The sequence below is a fragment of the Scyliorhinus canicula genome, chromosome 1, assembly GCF_902713615.1.
Source record: "Scyliorhinus canicula chromosome 1, sScyCan1.1, whole genome shotgun sequence".
In the NCBI taxonomy this organism is placed as follows: Eukaryota; Metazoa; Chordata; class Chondrichthyes; order Carcharhiniformes; family Scyliorhinidae; genus Scyliorhinus; species Scyliorhinus canicula.
The window spans coordinates 75917434-75938192 of NC_052146.1; the positions used below are offsets into that span (position 1 = coordinate 75917434).

At 46.9% G+C, this 20759-nt stretch overlaps 1 protein-coding gene across 3 annotated transcripts in view; it reads left to right on the forward strand.

Moving 5' to 3' along the window:
• Positions 1–20759, forward strand: part of pisd (phosphatidylserine decarboxylase) — a 173850-nt gene that overhangs the window by 18065 nt on the left and 135026 nt on the right. For 2 of the 3 annotated variants that reach the window (XM_038793397.1, XM_038793400.1), the window contains one exon: positions 15513–15694. In XM_038793397.1, coding sequence (XP_038649325.1) covers positions 15513–15694 — 182 coding nt within the window. Of the gene's footprint in view, positions 1–15512; positions 15695–20759 lie in introns of those variants that run through there. The other variant, XM_038793395.1, reaches the window with a different exon arrangement.

The following is a 20759-nucleotide window of genomic DNA, read 5'->3' on the forward strand; positions in this document are numbered from 1 at the left end:
TTAAATTCCTCCTCCATCTGCTCCACCAACCTAGTAAAGTTGAGCTTGTGCAGAGTCCCCCAGCTCCTAGCCACCTGAACCCCCAGACACCTAAAATCCTCACTGCCCTCTTTAGCGGGAGCCTACCAATCCCCTCCTCCTGATCTCCCGGGTGTACAACAAACAGCTCACTCTTGCCCAGGTTCAATTTATAGCCCGAGAAACTCCCAAACTCAGCAAGAATCTCCATCACCTCCGGCATTCCCCCCACCGGGTCTGCTACATACAGCAGCAAGTCGTCTGCATACAGCGACACTCGGTGCTCCTCCCCACCTCGCACCAAACCCCTCCACCTCCCCGACTCCCTGAGAGCCATGGCAAGAGGCTCAATTGCCAACGCAAAAAGCAAGGGGGACAGGGGGCACCCCTGCCTCGTCCCACGGTGGAGCCTGAAGTACTCAGACCTCCTCCTATTTGTCGCTACACTCGCCATCGGGGCCTCGTACAGCAACCTCACCCATTTAATAAACCCCACCCCAAACCCGAACCTCTCCAACACCTCCCACAAGTACCCCCACTCAACCCTGTCAAAGGCCTTCTCCGCATCCAATGCCACCACAATCTCCGCCTCACTTTCTGCTGCCGGCATCATTATCACATTTAGCAGCCTTCGCACGTTAGTGTTCAGCTGCCTCCCCTTCACTAAACCCGTCTGATCTTCATGTATCACCCCCGGCACACAGTCCTCTATTCTAGTGGCCAAGATCTTCGCCAGCAGCTTGGCGTCTACATTCAGCAGTGAAATCGGCCTGTATGAACCGCACTGCAAGGGGTCCTTGTCCCGCTTCAGGATCAGGGAGATTAGTGCTCGAGACATCGTCGGGGGCAGAACACCCCCCTCCCATGCCTCGTTGAAGGTCCTAACCAACAGGGGGCCCAGCAGGTCCGCATATTTCTTATAAAATTCAACCGGGAACCCATCCGGAACCAATCCCACTGACCAGCTCCTCCAACTCGATCGGCGCCCCGAGTCCCTCCACCTGCTCCTCCTGCACCCTTGGAAATCGGAGCCTGTCCAAAAAATTCTCCATTCCCCCTCCCACCGCCGGCGGCTCCGACCGGTACAGTTCCCTGTAGAAGTCCCTAAAGACCTCATTGACCTCTGCCCCCTGCCGCACCACATTCCCATCTCTATCCTTCACTCCACCAATTTCTCTAGCCGCGTCCCGCTTACGCAGCTGGTGTGCCAGCATCCTGCTCGCCTTCGCTCCGTACTCATAGACCGCTCCCTGTGCCTTCCGCCACTGTGTCTCCGCCTTTCTGGTGGTCAATAAATCAAACTTGGCCTGCAAGCTACGCCGTTCCCCCAGCAATCCCTCCTCCTCCGGGGCCTCCGCGTACCTCCTATCCACCCTCAACAGCTCCTTCACCAGTCTCTCCCGCTCCCCCCTCTCCCTTTGGGCTCGGATGGAGATTAGCTCCCCCCTAATGACTGCCTTCAGAGCCTCCCACACCATCCCCACCTGGACCTCCCCAGTATCATTGACCTCGAAGTACCTCTCGATACATCCCCGAACCCTCCTACACACCTCCTCATCGGCCAACAACCCCACGTCCAGACGCCAAAGCGGGTGCTGGTCACCCGCCTCCCCCATCTCCAGATCCACCCAATGCTGAGCATGGTCCGAAATCGCGATAGCCGAATATTTGGCCTCCTCCACCCTCGGGACCAGTCCCTTGCTCAGAACAAAGAAATCAATGCGGGAATAAACCCTGTGCACATGGGAGAAAAAGGAGTACTCCCGAGCCCTCGGCCTCCCGAACCTCCAGGGATCCACTCCTCCCATCTGGTCCATAAACCCCCTCAATACCTTGGCTGCCGCTGGCCTCCTACCTGTCCTTGAACTAGGACGATCCAGTAGGGGATCCAGCACCGTATTAAAGTCCCCCCCATGATCAAGCACCCCACCTCCAGGCCAGGAATGCGGCCCAACATACGCCTCATGAAACCAGCATCATCCCAATTTGGGGTGTACACATTAACCAGCACCACCCTCTCCCCCTGCAGCTTACCGCTCACCATCACATATCTGCCGCCACTATCAGCCACAACCTCAGACGCCTCAAACGCCACCCTCTTCCCCACCAGGATCGCCACCCCCCGGTTCTTCGAGTCGAGCCCTGAATGGAAAACCTGTCCCACCCACCCCTTCCTCAGACGGACCTGGTCCGCCACCTTCAGGTGGGTCTCCTGGAGCATGGCCATGTCCGCCTTCAGATGCGAAAACACCCGGGCCCGCTTAACCGGCCCATTCAGCCCCCTCGCGTTCCACGTAATCAGCCGGATCAGGGGGCACCCCGCCCCCTCCCCTGTCGACTAGCCATAACCCATCGGAAGCTCGCCCCTGGCCATCACCCATTCGGCACGTTTTCCACGGCGATAGAACCTCACCCCGACCCCTCCCCCCGAACTCCTCCCTGGCCAATCCAGCAGCAACCTGGTATCCCCCCCCCCAGGCTAGGACCCCTCCTAGCCGCGGCTCTCCCTCCACTGTACTCCCGTGAGCCAGCTGACTTCTGCTGACCCCGGCAGCTCCCTCTGTAACTCCGACCCCTCCTCCCCTGCATCAGCTCCTGGGCACCGCTTCAGCGAGGGAAACCCGGTCTAATAGCCACGCCCCTCGCCACCAGCTCCACCCCCTTGTCCCGCAGCGCGGGAAACCAGAGAAAAGCCCGCGCTTTCACACTGCCCCACCCCACCAACGCAGCTCCCAAACCGCAGTCCCAACCCAACCACAAACTCCATACAAACAAAGACACCGATCAACGGGTCACTGTCTGTGTGGAGTCTGCACGTCCTCCCCCTGTGTGCGGGGTTTCCTCCGGGTGCTCCGGTTTCCTCCCACAGTCCAAAGATGTGCGGGTTAGGTGGATTGGCCATGCTAAATTGCCCGTAGTGTCCTAATAAAAGTAAGGTTAAGGGGGGGTTGTTGGGTTACGGGTATAGGGTGGATACGTGGGTTTGAGTAGGGTGATCATGGCTCGACACAACATTGAGGGCCGAAGGGCCTGTTCTGTGCTGTACTGTTCTATAACCACAAACCCATAACCCACATTGTCCGAAAGCGAGAGAAAAAACAAAAACAAACAGAATAACCCGCTACAGCATAGACAATGAAACTCCCACAGCCCCCAATCTCTAGTTCGAGTCCAACTTTTTAGCCTGCACAAACGCCCACGCTTCCTCCGGGGACTCAAAGTAGTGATGCCGGTCCTTGTAGGTGACCCACAGGCGCGCAGGCAGCAACATGCCGAACTTCACCTGCTTTCCATGGAGCACCGCCTTCGTCCGGTTAAACCCGGCTCTCCGCTTGGCCACCTCCGCACTCCAGTCCTGGTAGATACGCACTACCGAATTATCCCACTTACTACTCCTCACCTTCTTGGCCCATCGGAGAGCAGACTCCTGATCACTGAACCGATGGAACTGCACCAGCACCGCCCGCGGGGGTTCATTCGCCTTAGGCCGCCTGGCCAGCACTCTACGGCCCCCTCCAGCTCCAGGGGCAGATGGAAGGATCCTGCCCCCACCAGCGAGTTCAACATCACGGCCACGTAGGCCGGCAGGTCCGACCCCTCCAGCCCCTCCTTGAGGCCCAGGATCCGCAGGTTCTTCCTCCGTGACCGAAGCTCCATCTCCTCAAACCGATCTTGCCACTTTTTATGAAGTGCCTCGTATATCTCCACCTTCCTCACGAGGGCCGAAACCACCTCCTCGCGCTCAGAGGCCTGCTGCTGCAACTCGAGTATCGCTGCACCCTGGGTTGTCTGGGTCTCCAGCAGCTTACTCGTCGTCACCTTCAGGGATTCCAACAACTCCCCTTTCAGCTCCGTGAAATAGCGCAGGAGGGCCGCCTGCTGCTCCTCAGCCCACTGCCTCCACTCCTCAGGGGCTCCACCGGCCGCCATTTTGTCCACCTTCCCCCGCTTTTCCAGGGGAGCTGCTGCCGTTTTTCTCCTCGCTCCACTTCGAGTCCGAACCATAAATCCCGGGGGGTTTTGCTCCAGTCCCCTTTATCCACCGGGAATCGTCGAATCAGCACCGTTTGGGGCCCTTAAAAGAGCCCACAAATCCTTTTAAAGCGGGAGCTGCCGAACGTGCGGCTCAACTCCGCATAGCCGCAACCGGAAGTCTGGTTAGTTTAATGTTGATGGCAGGAAATGTCTGGATTGAGAAGCTGAAAGTGAAAGCCATCGTGGAATCCAAAGGGAAGATCATAGAACCATAGAATTCCTACAGTGTAAAAGGAGGCATTCAGTCCATCGATTCTGCACAAACCTTCTGAAAGAGCTCCCTCCCTAGGCCCACTCCCCTACCCTATCCTCATAACCTCACCAAACCTGCACATTTCTGGACACGAAGGGGCAATTTTAGCATGGCCAACCCACCAACCTGCACATCTTTGGACTGTGGGAGGAAACCGGAGCAGGAGGAAACGCACGACACAAAGGTTGGTGGAATTGCGGATAGCAATGAGGACTGTCGGAGAATACAGCAGGATTTAGATTGTTTGGAGACTTGGGTGGAGAGATGGCAGATGGAATTTAATCCGGACAAATGTGAAGTAATGCATTTTGGAAGGTCTAATGCAGGTAGGGAATATACAGTGAATGGTAGAACCCTTAAGAGTATTGAGAGTCAGAGAGACCTAGGTGTACAGGTCCACGGGTCACTGAAAGGGGCAACGCAGGTGAAGAAGGTAGTCAAGAAGGCATAAGGCATGCTTGCCTTCATTGGTCGGGGCATTGAGTATAAAAATTGGCAAGTCATGTTCAGCTGTATAGTGTGGTGATTGTGTATCAGTGTAGATGCAATACAACTGAACAAGCACTAGAGGGAGCACGGGAGAGCTATAAATACAGAGGGACAGGAAGTGAGGACCGACTTCACAGAAGGGGGACTTTGCAGCAGGACAGGCAGGCAGCATTTGAGGTAGCTGTAAATTAAGCTCTGAAGACAGAACAAATTCACAATAAAGCATCTTCTCCAACTTTGAGACTACGAGCTTTATTAAGACACAAGGAACAACACATGGTACCAAGGAGTGACTTCAGACGCTTACTGCAAGACAACTCAGCTGCAGACCCAGAAAGACCAAAATGGCAAGAAGAACTCCTACCGGGCATTGGACTTGGGACGACCCCGATTATTCGATGATGTGGGTTGGAACCCCACCTCAGCTGGGCCTAACCGGTAATGAAAGTAATGTCTGGAAAAGATTTAAACAAGTGTTCGATATATATATCGTAGCTAATGATTTAGCAGCAGCCTCAGACGAAATGAAAATAGCACTGCTCATCGCAATACATGCAGCTCGAAAAGTATATAATGGCTTTAAATACTCGAAAGCTGAAGACAGCAACAACTTACAAATAATACTAAAAAAATTTGAAGAGTACTGTATGGAATTTGAACAGCACTGTATGCTCAGAGGCCAAACTGCACAGAGACTGAGTGATGCAAAACTCAGATAATCACTATCAGAGCAGAAAGGGTTCAGTCTAGAAATCGCGAGTGAAAAGTACAGATCAAAAGAAAGAAGTAACTTGAATTTTTTGAAGAGACAAAACGCTGAGGTCCAATTCAGATCAAAAAGAAACAGTAACTTGAACTTCTCACATAGACAAAACGCTGAAATCCAGTTGAGATCAAAAGGAAGAAGTAAATTGAATTTTTCATAAAGACAAAACGCGGAAATCCAGTCCAGATCGAAAGGAAAAGGTAACTTACACTTTTCAGAGAAAAACAACACTGAAACCTGCTGTAAAATGGCATTGGAGCAAATTTTACAGTCTCTGGGGGACAAAGAACGAAAATCTGCATCTGCGCATGCGCAGGAAACAGAAGCCGTGCATACGCAGTTACAATAACCCGTTTTGCGTTCTGCACATGCGCAGGTCGCGCATGCGCAGTTTAAATAAGTTCTTGTTGCTGATCGTTATGCGCACGCCGCGCATGCGCTGTCTAAAAAAGTTTTGGCCGCAGATCTTTTTGCGCATACACAAGACGAGCATGTGCAGTGGACACAAAACCGCACAGTAAAGGAAGGCCGATTTGCGCATGCGCAATCGATTCCTACGCATGACGTCACGAGCATCATGACGTCTGAGGATCCGGACCATGCCCACTTAAAAGGGAAATGCCCGAAAATTGAAAACAAGATACTTAAAGCTGTAAAACCAAATTTTCTTGCCTCAGAAGACAGAAAAACGCCTGAACTTAAACCAGCAGTTGAAAATAACTCTCGCAACACCCTTAAAAAAGCAGTCTGCACCACCCAAAGTGAAGAGAACAAAACAAAATCCGAAACTAAAAAAGATGATTTGTTTTTCGAACAATACTACTCAGACATGGCTGAGTTATTCGGATATGCTGATCACAGCATCAGCGACACGGTCGCAAAGCTCAACACGAATCTACTCGTGGTAGATGAATCCAACACCATGGTGCCAGGGCAGATCGCCAATACATTGGATGACAGCAATATCCAAGACGTAGACGACGCCACAGAGAGCAGAGAAAGACTCCACTGAGAGATCGATGACAGGCTCCACAGTGAGAGTGATGAAAGACTCCACAAAGAGAGTGACGTGAGCCTCCACAGACAGCTCGTTGAAAGACTCCAAAATGGAAGCCAGCAAACACTCCCTGGCGAACACCATGCATGAACAAGACCATGAAGGTCAACTCGCCGTATCTGAGCAACCGCAAGCAGACTATGAAAGTCTACCAAGCTCTCACAATCAAGAAGAAGACAATGTAAATCTACCCACTGCATGCAAAAACAGTGACAAGGTGATCACACTCGACATACAGGAGGTGCAGGATCACAGCGAGGCTGACGGTTCGCTGCTCGTCTGTACAGAAGCACAGAGTAGGGCCGCCCAAGAGTCCAGTGAGACCACGTCAATAGAAACCATGAAGATTTTGACTCCAGAAGAGGAGCACCAAGAGTCCAGAGAGACCACGTCAATAGAAATCGTGAAGATTTTGACTCCAGAAGATGAGCACCAAGAAAGCAAAGGAGATGAATTAAATCCACCACAAATAACTCCAGAAGAGGAGCAGCAAGGAAGAGGAAGCAAATCCACCACAAATGACTGATGTCACCAGCATCAATGCAACATCAGATCATTCTCACCATTCTCTAGACGAAACGTTCAATGTAACAGACACCACAAAGGACACTCGCACCAATAACTGTGACAATGGCTCAAATTATCCACACGGGACACTCATTGAGCACAACAAGAAAAACAAAAGCCACAAGAAGCACAGCAGAAACGAGAACAAAAGCAACATGAAGCGCGATAAGAACAACAAAAATCGCAAGAAGCACTGCAGAAACAAGAACAACAACAGCAACAACAAAAACTACAAGCACAACGACAAAAACTACAAGAAGAACAACAAAACCAACAAGAAGCATAACAAAGATAGCGACAACAACAAAGACCGAAATGACAAAAACAGCAACAAGAACGACAACAAAAACAACAAAGACAGGAACGACAGAAACAACAGCAATGAAACAACGACTTGTACAAAATGGTACAACTCTGCACATGAAGGACAATGCCACAGCACACTGCAAAACAATGACAAGATTACAAACATGCCATGGGATGACAACGAATCTCACAAACTCACATCTGCTCCAGAACAAGCAAGCACGACAGCTTTCAAGGCAGATGACATACTAAATCGATACCACAGTCACAGAAAAAAGTCCATGTCAGTCAACATCAGTGGTTCGACCATGCAAACACCTCGGGATGTCGTAATGGTTACTTAAAATACAAGAACACCAATAACACTCACAACGGAGTTGCAATATCGATATCTCCACGTCAACAACGAAAAAGAAAAAACTCAATGAACAAATTCATCAAGTTTGGACTCAAATGTTTTTATTACCATTGGACTCATAAATATAAATTGACTTTGTAAAATATACAATAACACCATCACTTGTATAGATACACATATCGTAAGTAATCTAACTGTTTTGTACAATTTTCTTTGACGATGTACAGAAATTATGTAAAGAAAAAAGGGGGGATGTGGTGATTGTGTATCAGTGTAGATGCAATACAACTGAGCAAGCACTAGAGGGAGCACGGGAGAGCTATAAATACAGAGGGACAGGAAGTGAGGGCAGACATCACAGAAGGGGGACTTGGCAGCAGGACAGGCAGGCAGCATTTGAAGTAGCTGTAAGTTAAGCTCTGAAGACAGAACAAATTCACAATAAAGTATCTTCTCCAACTTTGAGACTACGAGCTTTATTAAAACACAAGGAACAACACATATAGAACCTTAGTTAGGCCACAGTTGGAGTATAGTGTTCAATTCTGGTCGGCACACTACCAGAAGGATGTGGAGGTTTTAGAGAGGGTGCAGAAGAGATTTACCAGGATGTTGCCTGGTATGGAGGGCATTACCTATGAGGAGCATTTGAATAAACTCGGTTTGTTCTCACTGGAACGACAGAGGTTGAGGGGTGACCAACAGAGGTCTACAAAATTATGAGGGGCATAGACAGAGTGGATAGTCAAAGACTTTTTCCCAGGGTAGAGGGGTCAATTACTAGGGGGCATAGGTTTAAGGTGCGAGGGGCAAGGTTTAGAGGAGATGTACGAGGCAAGTTTTTTTTACAGAGGGCAGTGGGTGCCTGGAACTCGCTGCCGGAGGAGGTGGTGGAAGCAGGAACGATAGTGACATTTAAGGGGCATCTTGACGAATACATGAATAGGATGGGAATAGAGGGATACAGACCCTGGAAGTGCAGAAGATTTTAGTTTAGACGGGCAGCATGGTCGGCGCAGGCTTGGAGGGCCGAAGGGCCTGTTCCTGTGCTGTATTTTTCTTTGTTCTTTGAAACCCACGCAGTCACAGGGAGAACGTGCAAACTCCATACAGTCACCCAAGGTCGGAATTGAACCAGGATCCCTGGCGCTGTGAGGCAGCTGTGCTAACCACCGTGCCGCCATATACTTGACTAAACTTGCTGAATTCATTTAAAAATGAAGTAATAAGGGTAGTGAAATAGATGTAATATTTGGATTTCCTAATGGTTTTTGATGAAGTGCTGGAAAGTTGACTCATGGTGGAATCAGGATGCAGCATAGAAACATAGAAAATAGGCCCTTCGAGCCTGCACTACCATTCAATATGATCATGGCTGGTCATACAAGTTTAGTATCCCACTCCTGCTTTCGCTCCATGCCCCTTTATCCCTTTAGCTGCAAGGGCAATGTCCAACTCCCTCTTGAATATAACCAACGATCTGGCCCCAACAGCTTTCTGTGGTAGAGAATTCTACAAGTTTACAACTCTGAGAGAAGAGGTTCTTGCACATCGCAGTCCTGAATGGCTTATCCCTTATTCTTAAGCTATGACCCCTAGTTATGGACATCCCTAACTTCGGGAACATTCTTCCCACATCTAGCCTGTCCAGTCCCATCAGGATTTTATATTTTTCTATGAGCTCTCATTCTTCTAAACTCCAGTGAGTATGAGCCCAGTTGATTCAGTCTTTCTTCATATATCAGTTCCGCCATCCTGGGAAATAGTGTGGTGAACCTTCGCTGGACACCCTCAATTGCAAGAATGTCCTTCCTCAAACTGGGAGACCAAAACTACACACAATACTCGAGGGGCAGCAGGATAGGACAGTGATTGGTGCAGTTGCTTCATAGCTCCTGGGTCCCAGGTTCGATTCCCGGTTTGGGTCACTGTCTGTGTGGAGTCTGCATGTTCTCCCCGTGACTGCATGGGTTTCCTCCGGGTACTCCGGTTTCCTCACACAGTCCGGTTGCCCCTGGTGTCCAGAAAGGTTGGGTGCGGTTTCTGGGTTGCGGGGATGGGGTGGGGGTGTGGGCTTGGGTAGGGTGCTCTTTCCGGGGGCCAGTGCAGACTCGATGGGCTGGATGACCTCCTTCTGCACTGTAGATTCTATGTAATATGTGTGGCCTCACCAAGGCCCTTTATAGCTGCAGCAAGACATCCTTACTCCTGTTCTCAAATCCTCTCGCTATGAAGGCTGGCATGCCATTAGCTTTCCTCACTGCCTGCTGTACCTGCAAGCCAACTTTCAGCTCCTGTTCCATCATGACATCCAGGTCTCGTTGCACTTCCCCTTTTCCTAAACTGCCACCATTTGGATAATGTGCCTTTCTGTTTTTGCCACCAAAGTGGATAACCTCACATATACCCACATTGTCTTGCATTTGCCAAGTATTTGCCCACTCATCTAGCCTGTCCAAGTCACCCTGCAGCCTCTTTGTATCCTCCTCACAGCACACACTACCTTCCAGCTTAGTGTCGTCTGCACATTTGGAGATATTGCATGCAATTCATTTGTCCAAAACATTAATGCATATTGTGAACAGCCGAGGTCCCAGTACTGAACCCTGTGATACCCCACTCGTCACTGCCTGCCATTCTGAAAATGACCCGTTTATTCCCACTCTCTGCTTCCTGTCTGCCAACCAGTTCTCTATCCACGTCAATGCATTACCGCTAATGCAAAGAGCTTTAATTTTGCTCTCTCAGCTCTGATGTGAGACCTTGTCAAAAACCTTTTGAAAGTCCAGATACAAAGCATCCACTGGACCACCCTTGTCCACTCTACTGGTCACATCCTCAAAAAATTCCAGATGATTTGTCAAACATGATTTCCCTTTAATGAATCCATGCTGATTTGGACCGATCCTGTCCCCACTTTCCAAATGCTCAGTTATTTCAACCTTAATAATTGATTCCAGCATTTTCCCCACACCAATGTCAGGCTAACCGGTTTATAATTCCCCATTTCCTCTCATTCCTTTCTTAAAAAGTGGGGTTACATTACCTACCCTCCAATCCATTGGAACTCTTCCAGAGTCTGTAGATTGCTAGAAAATGATCACCAATGCGTCCAGTCCACTATTTTTAGGGCCATTTCCATAAGTACTCTGGGATGCAGAGCATCAAGCCCTAGGGAATTATCAAGTTTTGATCCCATCAATTTCCCCAATACAATTTCTTGACTAATAAGGACATTGTAGTGCAAGATCCTTTAGGGAAGAGTAACCATAATGTGGTAGAATTCTTCATTAAGGTGGAGAGTGACACAGTTAAGTCCGAGACTAGGGTCCTGAGCTTAAAGAAAGCTAACTTTGATGGTATGAGACGTGCATTGGCTAGGATAAGCTGGCAAAGGATACTTAAGGGCGGTAGCACAGTAAGTGGCACAGTTGCTTCACAGCTCTAGGATACACAACTCCCACTAATGTTTTTTGCCCTTTGGTAATTCCTTCAGTTCATACTGGACCCTCTGTCCCCTAGTATTTCCAGAAGGTTATTTGTGCCCTCCTTCGTGAAGACCGATCCAAAGTAATTGTTCAACTGGTCTGCCTGCTCTTTGTTGCCCATTATGAATTCACCTATTTCTAACTGTAAGGGGCCTACATTTATCTTCACCAGTCTTTTTCTCTTCACGTACCTATAGAAGCTTTTGCAGTTAATTTTTGTTTTCTGCAAACTTACTCTCATTCTATTTTCCCCTCTGAATTAAACCCTTTTTCCTCCTCTGCTGAATTTTAAATTTCTCCCAGTCCTCAGATTTGCTGCTTTTTCTGGCCAATTTATATGCCTCCTCTTTGGCTTTAAAACTATCCCTGATCTCCCTTGTTAGCCATGGTTGAGCCGTCTTCCCCGCCTTACTCTTGCGCCAGATAGGGATGTACAATTGTTGGAAGTTCATCCATGAAAATGTCTGCCATTGCCTATCGACCGTCAACCCTTTAAATCATAGAATCGTAGAATTGACGGTGCAGAAGGAGGCCATTTGGCCCATCAAGTCTGCACCATCCCTTGGAAAGAGCACCCCACCCAAGCCCACACCTCCACCCTATCCCTGTAACCTAGTAACCCCACCCAACCTTTTTGGACACTAAGGGGCAACCCCCCACCCCCCCCACAGCTACTGTTTGGTGGTCAGTACACAACTCCCACTAATGTTTTTTGCCTTTTGGTGATCTGCAGCTCCACCCATACAGATTCCACATCGTCCAGGCTAATGTCCGTCCTGTTGTGTTAATCTCTTTAACCAGCAACGCTACCCCATCTCCCTTTCCTTTCCTTCTATCGTTCCTGAATATTGAATACCCCTGGATGTTGAGTTCCCATCCTTGATCACTTGGAGCCAGGTCGCCGTCATCCCAATTACATCATATCCATTAATGATTGTCAGTGCAGTTAGATCATCAATCTTACTACAAATACTCCTGATTGAGACACACAGCCTTCCGGCTAGTTTTTTTTGACATTTATTGCCCTTTTAGAATTATGATGCAATGTGGCCCTTTTTGATTTTTGTCTTGATTTCTCTGGTTTCCACTTTTCCCTTTACTACCTTTTGTTTCTGTCCCCACCTTATTTCCGTCTGACGTCCTGCATTAGTTTCCACCCAGCTGCCAAAATAGTTTAAACCCTCCCCAACAGCACTAGCAAACACTCCTCTTAGGACATTGGTTCCGGTCTTGCCCAGGTGCAGACCATCCTACCTTCCCCAGAACTGGTTCCAATATCCCAGGAATTTGAATCCCTCCCACTTGCACCATGCCTCAAGCCATATATTAATCTTAGCTATCCTGCCATCCCTGCTCTGACAAGCACGTGGCACTGGTAGCAATCCTGAGATTACTACCTTTGAGGTCCTGCTTTTTAGTTTATCTCCTAGTTCCCTAAATTTAGCTTGTAGGACCTATATATAGTGCTTAACAAGCCGGTTATAAAGAGGTACATAATAGGAGTTAAGAAATGTTATTCATAGAACATAGAACATAGAACAGTACAGCACAGAACAGGCCCTTCGGCCCTCAATGTTGTGCCGCGCAATGATCACCCTACTTAATCCCACGTAACCCGTATACCCGTAACCCAACAATCCCCCCATTAACCTTACACTACGGGCAATTTAGCATGGCCAATCCACCTAACCCGCACATCTTTGGACTGTGGGAGGAAACCGGAGCACCCGGAGGAAACCCACGCACACACGGGGAGGACGTGCAGACTCCACACAGACAGTGACCCAGCCGGGAATCGAACCTGGGACCCTGGAGCTGTGAAGCATTGATGCTAACCACCATGCTACAGTGAGGCCCATTCAAACTGGCAAAAGGTGGGAATTTGTGTTCTCAAGATGGATCAGTGCAGCGATCAACATTGTTCATCATTTACTGGAATGGCTTAGATTCGTGAATTGGACGTCAAATTTTGAAATTTGCGCACAGCAACAAATCTGGATGTGTAGTTCAATGCAGAACAACGGGCATGCAGCATTTGGGCTGAAAGGCCTGTTTGCGTAGTTGACTCAGCTTGAAAAGAAAACCATGGCCCATTTAGTTTTCCTTCCCCAGTAATTGAGTTCTTGATTAATCATAGCAGTTCTTCACTCTGAGCATGGTGAACCTGTTGAATTCTCTACACCATAAAGCTGTGGGGGCCAAGTCACTGAATGTATTTAAGGAGGAAATGGATTTCTAGACACCAAAGGCATCGAGGGGTATGGCGAGAGTTAGAAGATCAGGCATAATCCTGTTGAATGGTGGAGCAGGGCCGAATGGCCTACTCATATTTTCTATTAAGCTCTGAATTAGTCTACAATAAATCCAATCACTAGGTGAGGGCGGCATGGTTGCACAATGGTTAGCATTGCTGCCTCACAGCAACAGAGACCAGGGTTCGATTCTGTCTGTGTGGAGTCTGCACATACTCCCCGTGTCTGCGTGGGTTTCCTCTGGGTGCTCTGGTTTCGTCTACAGTCCAAAGGCGTGCAAGTTTGGTGGATTGGATGTGGTAAATTGTCGCTAGATAGGGTTATGGGGACATGGTGGGGTTTTGGGCCTAGGTAAGGTTCTCTTTCAGTGGGCAAATGGCCTCCTTCTGTACTGCAGGGATTTGCTGATTCTATGAAACCCAGAGGTGGATATCTTTCAGGCTTACATCATGTCTCAAATTAATCATAGGCTATATCTCAAAATATTACCATGTTCCCTCCAGGCTGCATGCATAGCAATTGGGAATGTGCCATGCAAGGAACAGACAGATCGCAGGCATGCATTGTTCCCGTTAAGATACATGCATGTGCGGTTGCGCATAAACCTTAAAGGGGCTACACAGTGCAATAAGCCTGTGGCGCGGGAACATTGATCTGTGCCATAGTTTGACAATCGCTCAATTAAATATTTCTACTGATTAATTTTGATTTGCTGCCTCCTCCAGTCCTTCAAGCGTAGGTCAGATCCTCCACGATATTCTTAAGTGTGGTCGCTACAATAAATAAAAAGTGGCAGGATTACCGTGCTCTTTTAGTTCAATATTGACCTTTGAATACATGACATGTATCTTTTTGACTTTGTTGTGGAAAAAGTCATCCTTAAGTCGACAGGATTTAGTGAGTGGTGCTTTTCAGATACAACTCTTAATTCATCACCTCAAATCCCTCTTGCTAAGTAGAAACCTGTAAATAACAGTTCCTTCATTCTTCTGTTGTACAATTCTAATTATTGTCTCCAGGTACAACTTGAATTTGGGAATCAAAAATTACAGAGCCTGGATTTCATAGAAACATAATTCTGACAGGGCTGGACAAACTTGGATGCAGGAATGATGTCAAGGGTCTCAGGATTCAGGGTGGACCATTTAGGACTGAGATGAGAAATTTATTCACTTCAGAGGATGGTGAACCTTGGAATTCTCTACCACAGAAGGCTATGGAGCTCATGCCACTGAATTTATTGAAGAAATAAATATATTGGTAAAGACGAAAGGCATTAAGGGGTTTGGGGAGAGCGGAGGAGTGTGACATTGAGATATATGATCAGCCATGATCATTGTATGCAATCATGGAATTTACAGTGCAGAAGGAGGCCATTTGGCCATTGAGTCTACACCGGTCCTTGGAAAGAGCACCCCTACTTAAGTATACACCTCCACCCCATCCCCGTAACCCAGTAATCCCACCTAACCTTTTGGACACTAAAGGGCAATTTGGAATAGCCAATCCACCTGAACTGCAGATCTTTGGACTGAGGGAAGAAACCGGAGCACCTGGAGGAAACCCATGCAGACACTGTGGGGAAGTGCAAACTCCACACAGACAGTCACCCAAGGCCGGAATTGAACCCGGGACCCTGGAGCTGAGAGTAAGCAGTGCTAACCACTGTGCCACCCATGACATTAAAGATCGATGAGTATGGAATTCGAACCCATGCAGGCAGGGCACAATGGATTAGCAGTCCATCGCCATAACCACTTGGCCTCCTGGTTCTCGTATTGAATGCTGGAGCAGACTTAAGGTGGAATGGCCTAGTCCTATTTTCTGTGGTTCTATGCAGTATTTGTGAAAACTGTGGTCAAACTGTATGTTAGTAGGTTAGTCAAACCTATATTCTAATCTCTTTGCTTTTGGTCCAAGCAGATCACCGGATTCTGCAGATGATCTCTTTTGGAATTGTGAGTCGTGTCCGTCCGTTGCACTTGTTAGTGGCCACGAGTGGCGGATACGTGGGATACTGTCAGTACCATAAGTACAAGCTGCGAGAACTCGAGCGCTCTGGAATCGAAGAGCTGGTGCAAGAGAGCTTAGCTTCTGAGTGGCAGGTGGGTCAATGGACATGGTGATTGAAACCATCAATTGTACTTTTTTTACAGCATTATGATCGATCAGATGTCGATCAAGAGTGTAGCACGCATGCAGGGGGGTGGGGTGGGAGGGGGGTGAGTGGCTGCACGGTGGTGCAGTGGTTTAGCACTGGTGCCTCACGGCGCCAAGGTCCCAGGTTCGATCCCGGCTCTGGGACACTATCCGTGTGGAGTTTGCGCATCCTCCCGGAGTTTGGTGGGTTTCGCCCCCACAACCCAAAGGTGTGCAGGCTAGGTGGATTGGCCACGCTAAATTGCACCTGAATTGGAAAAAATAAATTGGGTACTTTGACTGCAGCACACCATTCTTTAACACTTTTAACCAGTGAAACTTTAGGCAACTTTGATATAATCCTGTTTTAAAACCACTTGGCCCCGTTTGAATCCTGCACAGATGTTATGGCTAAGTCAGCAAGTTTTTGTTTAGAGAATCTCTCTAAAACATTTACTCCTCTTATCTTTATGCTTTTTATGCTTTCGGGGTAGTTTATATAACCTGGGTAGAGTGAATTTATTTTCAAACAATTTTGTATCTTTTTGTGTTGTATATTATTACTGTTTAGAAAATGGGCTAATACGGAACAAAAAAAATTCACACTGGTTAGAGCAGGGGTGGGCAAACTTTTCCGTGCAAGGGCAACATTTAGAAATTCACAATTTTAAAGGGCCGCATAGTATATTAATTAATAGTCCCGGTTGTAACCAATTAGCATGCGGCATATACCTCAGCGCTTCCCCCGGCGGCATCCTGCCTTTAGCCCACTTTTTGTCTACTTTTCAAAAATGGCGCTTCACCCGGTTATGATTCTGGGCGCCTCATATAGAACATAGAACAGTACAGCACAGAACAGGCCCTTCGGCCCTCGATGTTGTGCCGAGCAATGATCACCCTACTCAAGTCAACGTATCCACCCTATACCAGTAACCCAACAGCCCCCCCCCCATTAACCTTATAAAAAAAATAACAAAAAATAAAAAAATTTTTTTTTTTTTTTTTAATGACTTGATCTTAAAGACCTTTGGCGGGCCGTAGTTTGCCCACCCCTGGGTTAGAGTGTGGAATCGAAGGAGTGGGGTTTTAGTTTGAAGATACTGAGGAAAGTGTGGGGAAAGTAAGGGCTAATATAAGCCATAGTGCTAGAACATATGGGAGGAAATGATATGGGAATGAAACTAAACTGGTCATAAATTGATTGAAGTAGCACTAGGAAAATGAAGGAGAAGCTCTCCAGGTTTGAGTTCTATTAGTTCTAGACGTTTACCTAAAATTATGGGAATAAGTGAGGGTTAACTGTTTAAGCTTAATTAAACTGTATTGGTACAGGAAAAAATGAGTTAGTTCTGGATAGGGCAGGATCAAAAACATTGATGATTAAAATAAGACTGAGGTGGAAACGGAATGTAAAATTATAAATGTATATTTAGAAATGCTCACCAAAGAGATTTGATGGGAGAGTTAGGGAACTGGAAAACTAGTGCATGTACTGGGATAATCGGGTTTGGGAGAATAGAGGGATATCAAAGATAAGGGCTTCAAGGGTACATGCGGGATGGCCTTCAGTGGAGAATTGATAGTACTGGGATAATAGGGAATGAGAGTGAATGTACTGGAGAAAAGGGCCTCCATGGAGAATAATGGATGTTCGGAGACTGGGTACTAGAAATAAGGGCTTTGGGGCTTGAGATCTTCAGTGGTGAAGTGAGAGTACTGGAAAATGGACTTAATAGGGGCGCGGTGGACAGAGTACTGAAGTTTTGGGGTTTGAAGATAGGGAGGGTACTTATAATAATAGTATAGGGTATAGGGTGGATACGTGGGTTTGAGTAGGGTGATCATTGCTCGGCACAACATCGAGGGCCGAAGGGCCTGTTCTGTGCTGTACTGTTCTATGTTCTATGTTCTAACCTTTATTGTCACAAGTAGGCTTACATTAACACGCCAATGAAGTTACTGTGAAAATCCCCTAATCGCCACACTCCAGCGCCTGTTTGGGTACACAGAGGGAGAATTCAAAATGTCCAAATTACCTAACAGCACTTCTTTGGGACTTGTGGGAGGAGACCGGAGCACCTGGAGGAAACCCACACAGATACGGGGAGAACTTGCAGACTCCGCACAGACAGTGACCCAAGCTGGGAATCGAACTGGAGACCCTAGTGTTGTGAAGCAACAGTGCTAACCACTGTGCCACCATGCCGCCTTTACTGATAGAGTGTGGTTTTGGAGAGTGGTTCTGGAGGAATAGGCTCCAATGGGGAGGGGAGGGGAGTGAGCATACCAATTGCCAAGGAATTTTTCTTGTCCTTGACTTTGTTTTCGAATGACAAATTGGGATTTAATAGCTCTTTTTACAATCTTAATTTATAGCATAGAAGAAGGCCATTCGGCTATCACGTCTGTGCTGGATGTTTGAAAGGGTAGTCATGAATTCTCATGTCTCCTGCTTTTTGTTGTAACCCTGTACGTTCTTCATCCAACTTTCCTTTAAAATTCTTTAGAATCGAGTGGCATGGTGGCGCAGTGGTTAGCACTGCTGCCTTATGACGACGAGGACCTGGGTTTGATCCCGGTTACTGTCTGTGTGAAGTTGCACATTCTCCCCATGTCTGCATGGGTCCCCCCCCCCCCCCCCCCCCCCCCCACACACACACACACCACACACACACACACACACACCCAACCCAAAAGATGTGCTACCAAAGGGTAGGTAGATTGGCCAAGCTAAATTTCCCATAAATTGGGAAAAGCATAATTGGGTATTCTAAATTTATATTTTTTTAAAAATTCTATAGAGGACAGCTCTACCACCTTTATTGGTTAGTGTTTCTGCCAGTGAAAATTATTCTTCTCCCCACTAAATCCTTTGCCTAGTTATTGACCCAGTTGCCCGAAGGACAATTTTTCCCTATCTGCTGTTTGTTTTATATTGTACAGGTATCCCAGATTAAGAGTGCTACCCATGTTGATGGCTTACTCGGAGCTTTTAGTCTGTGAGAAGCTGGGAAGCTGCAGACACTTTAGAAACATGGTTGCAAAGCAACCACAGCTGGGATCTAAATAGCCCATTTGACATTTTACAAGGAAAGGAAGAAAGAATAAGGTAACTGTTAATAAAGGATCAGATCAATACAGTAGTAAGAAATTATCTTGATTCAGAAGATCAAGATGTAGAATCAGTTTGGGGGGGGTGGGAAATAGCATAGGGAAGTATTCACAGGTAGAAGTAGTTTATAGTACCCCTGACAGTAGCTACATTGTAGGATGGAGTATAAATGAATAAATAATGGAGGCTTGAAAGAAAGGTACTGCAATAATTGTGGAATGTTTCAATTTTTTTGTATAGATTGGATTAATCAAATTAGCAAAGGTAGCATGAAGGATGAGTTCATAGTGTATTTGGGACAGATTCTGAGAACATTGCCTTCTGAACCCAACCAAAGGAAAAGGCTTTTGTGGACCTTTGTCAGGATTAATTAATGATCTTCTAGGTACAAGTGATCAACTGAATGTAAAATTTTATCATGTTATGGAGAATGGGTCTGAAACTAGAGTCTTAAACTTAAAGGCAATTACAAGAGTATGAAGACAGTTGGCTGAAGTGGAATGGGAAAAGGTGAGACAGTAAAATAGTGGCAGACATTTAAGGAGATATTACATAACCCACAACAAAGATATGTTTCATTGAGAAAGACCTGAGGCATATGCAACTTGGTTAAGGAGGTTAAGGGTAGCATAAAATTGAAAGAAAAGATTAGTATTAACCCAGAAAATTGGGAACATTTTAGAAACCAGCAAAGAATGACTTAAAAAAAGAGAAAATTGGAGTATGAAAGAAAAGTACCAAGACGGTAAAAACACTTATAAATATATAAAAGCATTGCTGCAAAAAAAAGACTCAATTGCCAAATGACGAAGTTTTGAAAATGAAAGAGTAACAAAAGGAAATATTAGTCCCTTAGAGTGGAACTGGGGTTTAATAATGCGAATGAAGGAAATGGCAGAGATTTTGAACAAGCATTATGTATCTGTCTTCACAGTACAGAGCACAAAGATTACCCCAAGAACAGTTAAAAATCAAGAGGGAAATGGGAAGAGCTTAAACAATCTTGATCACTGGATAAAAAATAACCCCAACATTAATGGGACGAAACGCCGACAAGTCCCCTGGAGTTAATGGCCTTCATCCTCTGGTCTGAAAACTGTAGGCTGGTTAGCCTAACATTTCACTGGGAAAATACTACAGCCCATTATTTTTTCTTTAATAAATGTTTTATTAAGGTATATCTTTGGCATTTTAACAGAAACAAAATCAACAATATACATAACAATAAAAATATATACATAGTGCAAATTCCATCACCCTCTCCCACAGGTCTTGCCATTACTTACCCCTCAACCCTCACTAACCTAACCCCGCCCCCAACTATTCTGCTGACGCTTAGTTCCCTGCGAGGAAGTCGACGAATGGTTGACACCTCCGGGCAAACCCCAGCAGAGACTCTCTCATGGTGAACTTAATTTTCTCCAGGCAGAGAAAGCCTGGCATGTCTGAAAGTCAGGTTTCCAATTTCGGGGGCTTTGAGTCCCTCCATGCCAGCAATATACGCCTCTGGGCTACCAGGGAAGCAAAGGCCAGAACATCCACCTCTCACTACAACCCATTATTAAGGATATAGTTGTAGGGCATTTAGGAAATCACTACAAGCTGGTTGGGACAGCAGATTTTGTGAAAGGGAAATCATGTTTGACAAATTTGTTAGAGTTCTTTGAGAATATAACAAACAGGGTGGATAAAGGGGAACCAGTTGATGTGGTGTTTTAGATTTCCAAAGGAAAAGTTACTACACAAGATAGGTCATGGTGGTGCAGTGGTTAGCACTGCTGCCTCATGGTGCCGAGGATCTGGGTTCGATCCCAGCCCCAGGTCACTGGAGTTTGCATGTTCTCCCCGTGTCTGCCTGGGTCTCATCCCCAAAACCCAAAGATGTGCAGGGTAGATGGAGTGGCCATGCCAAATACCTC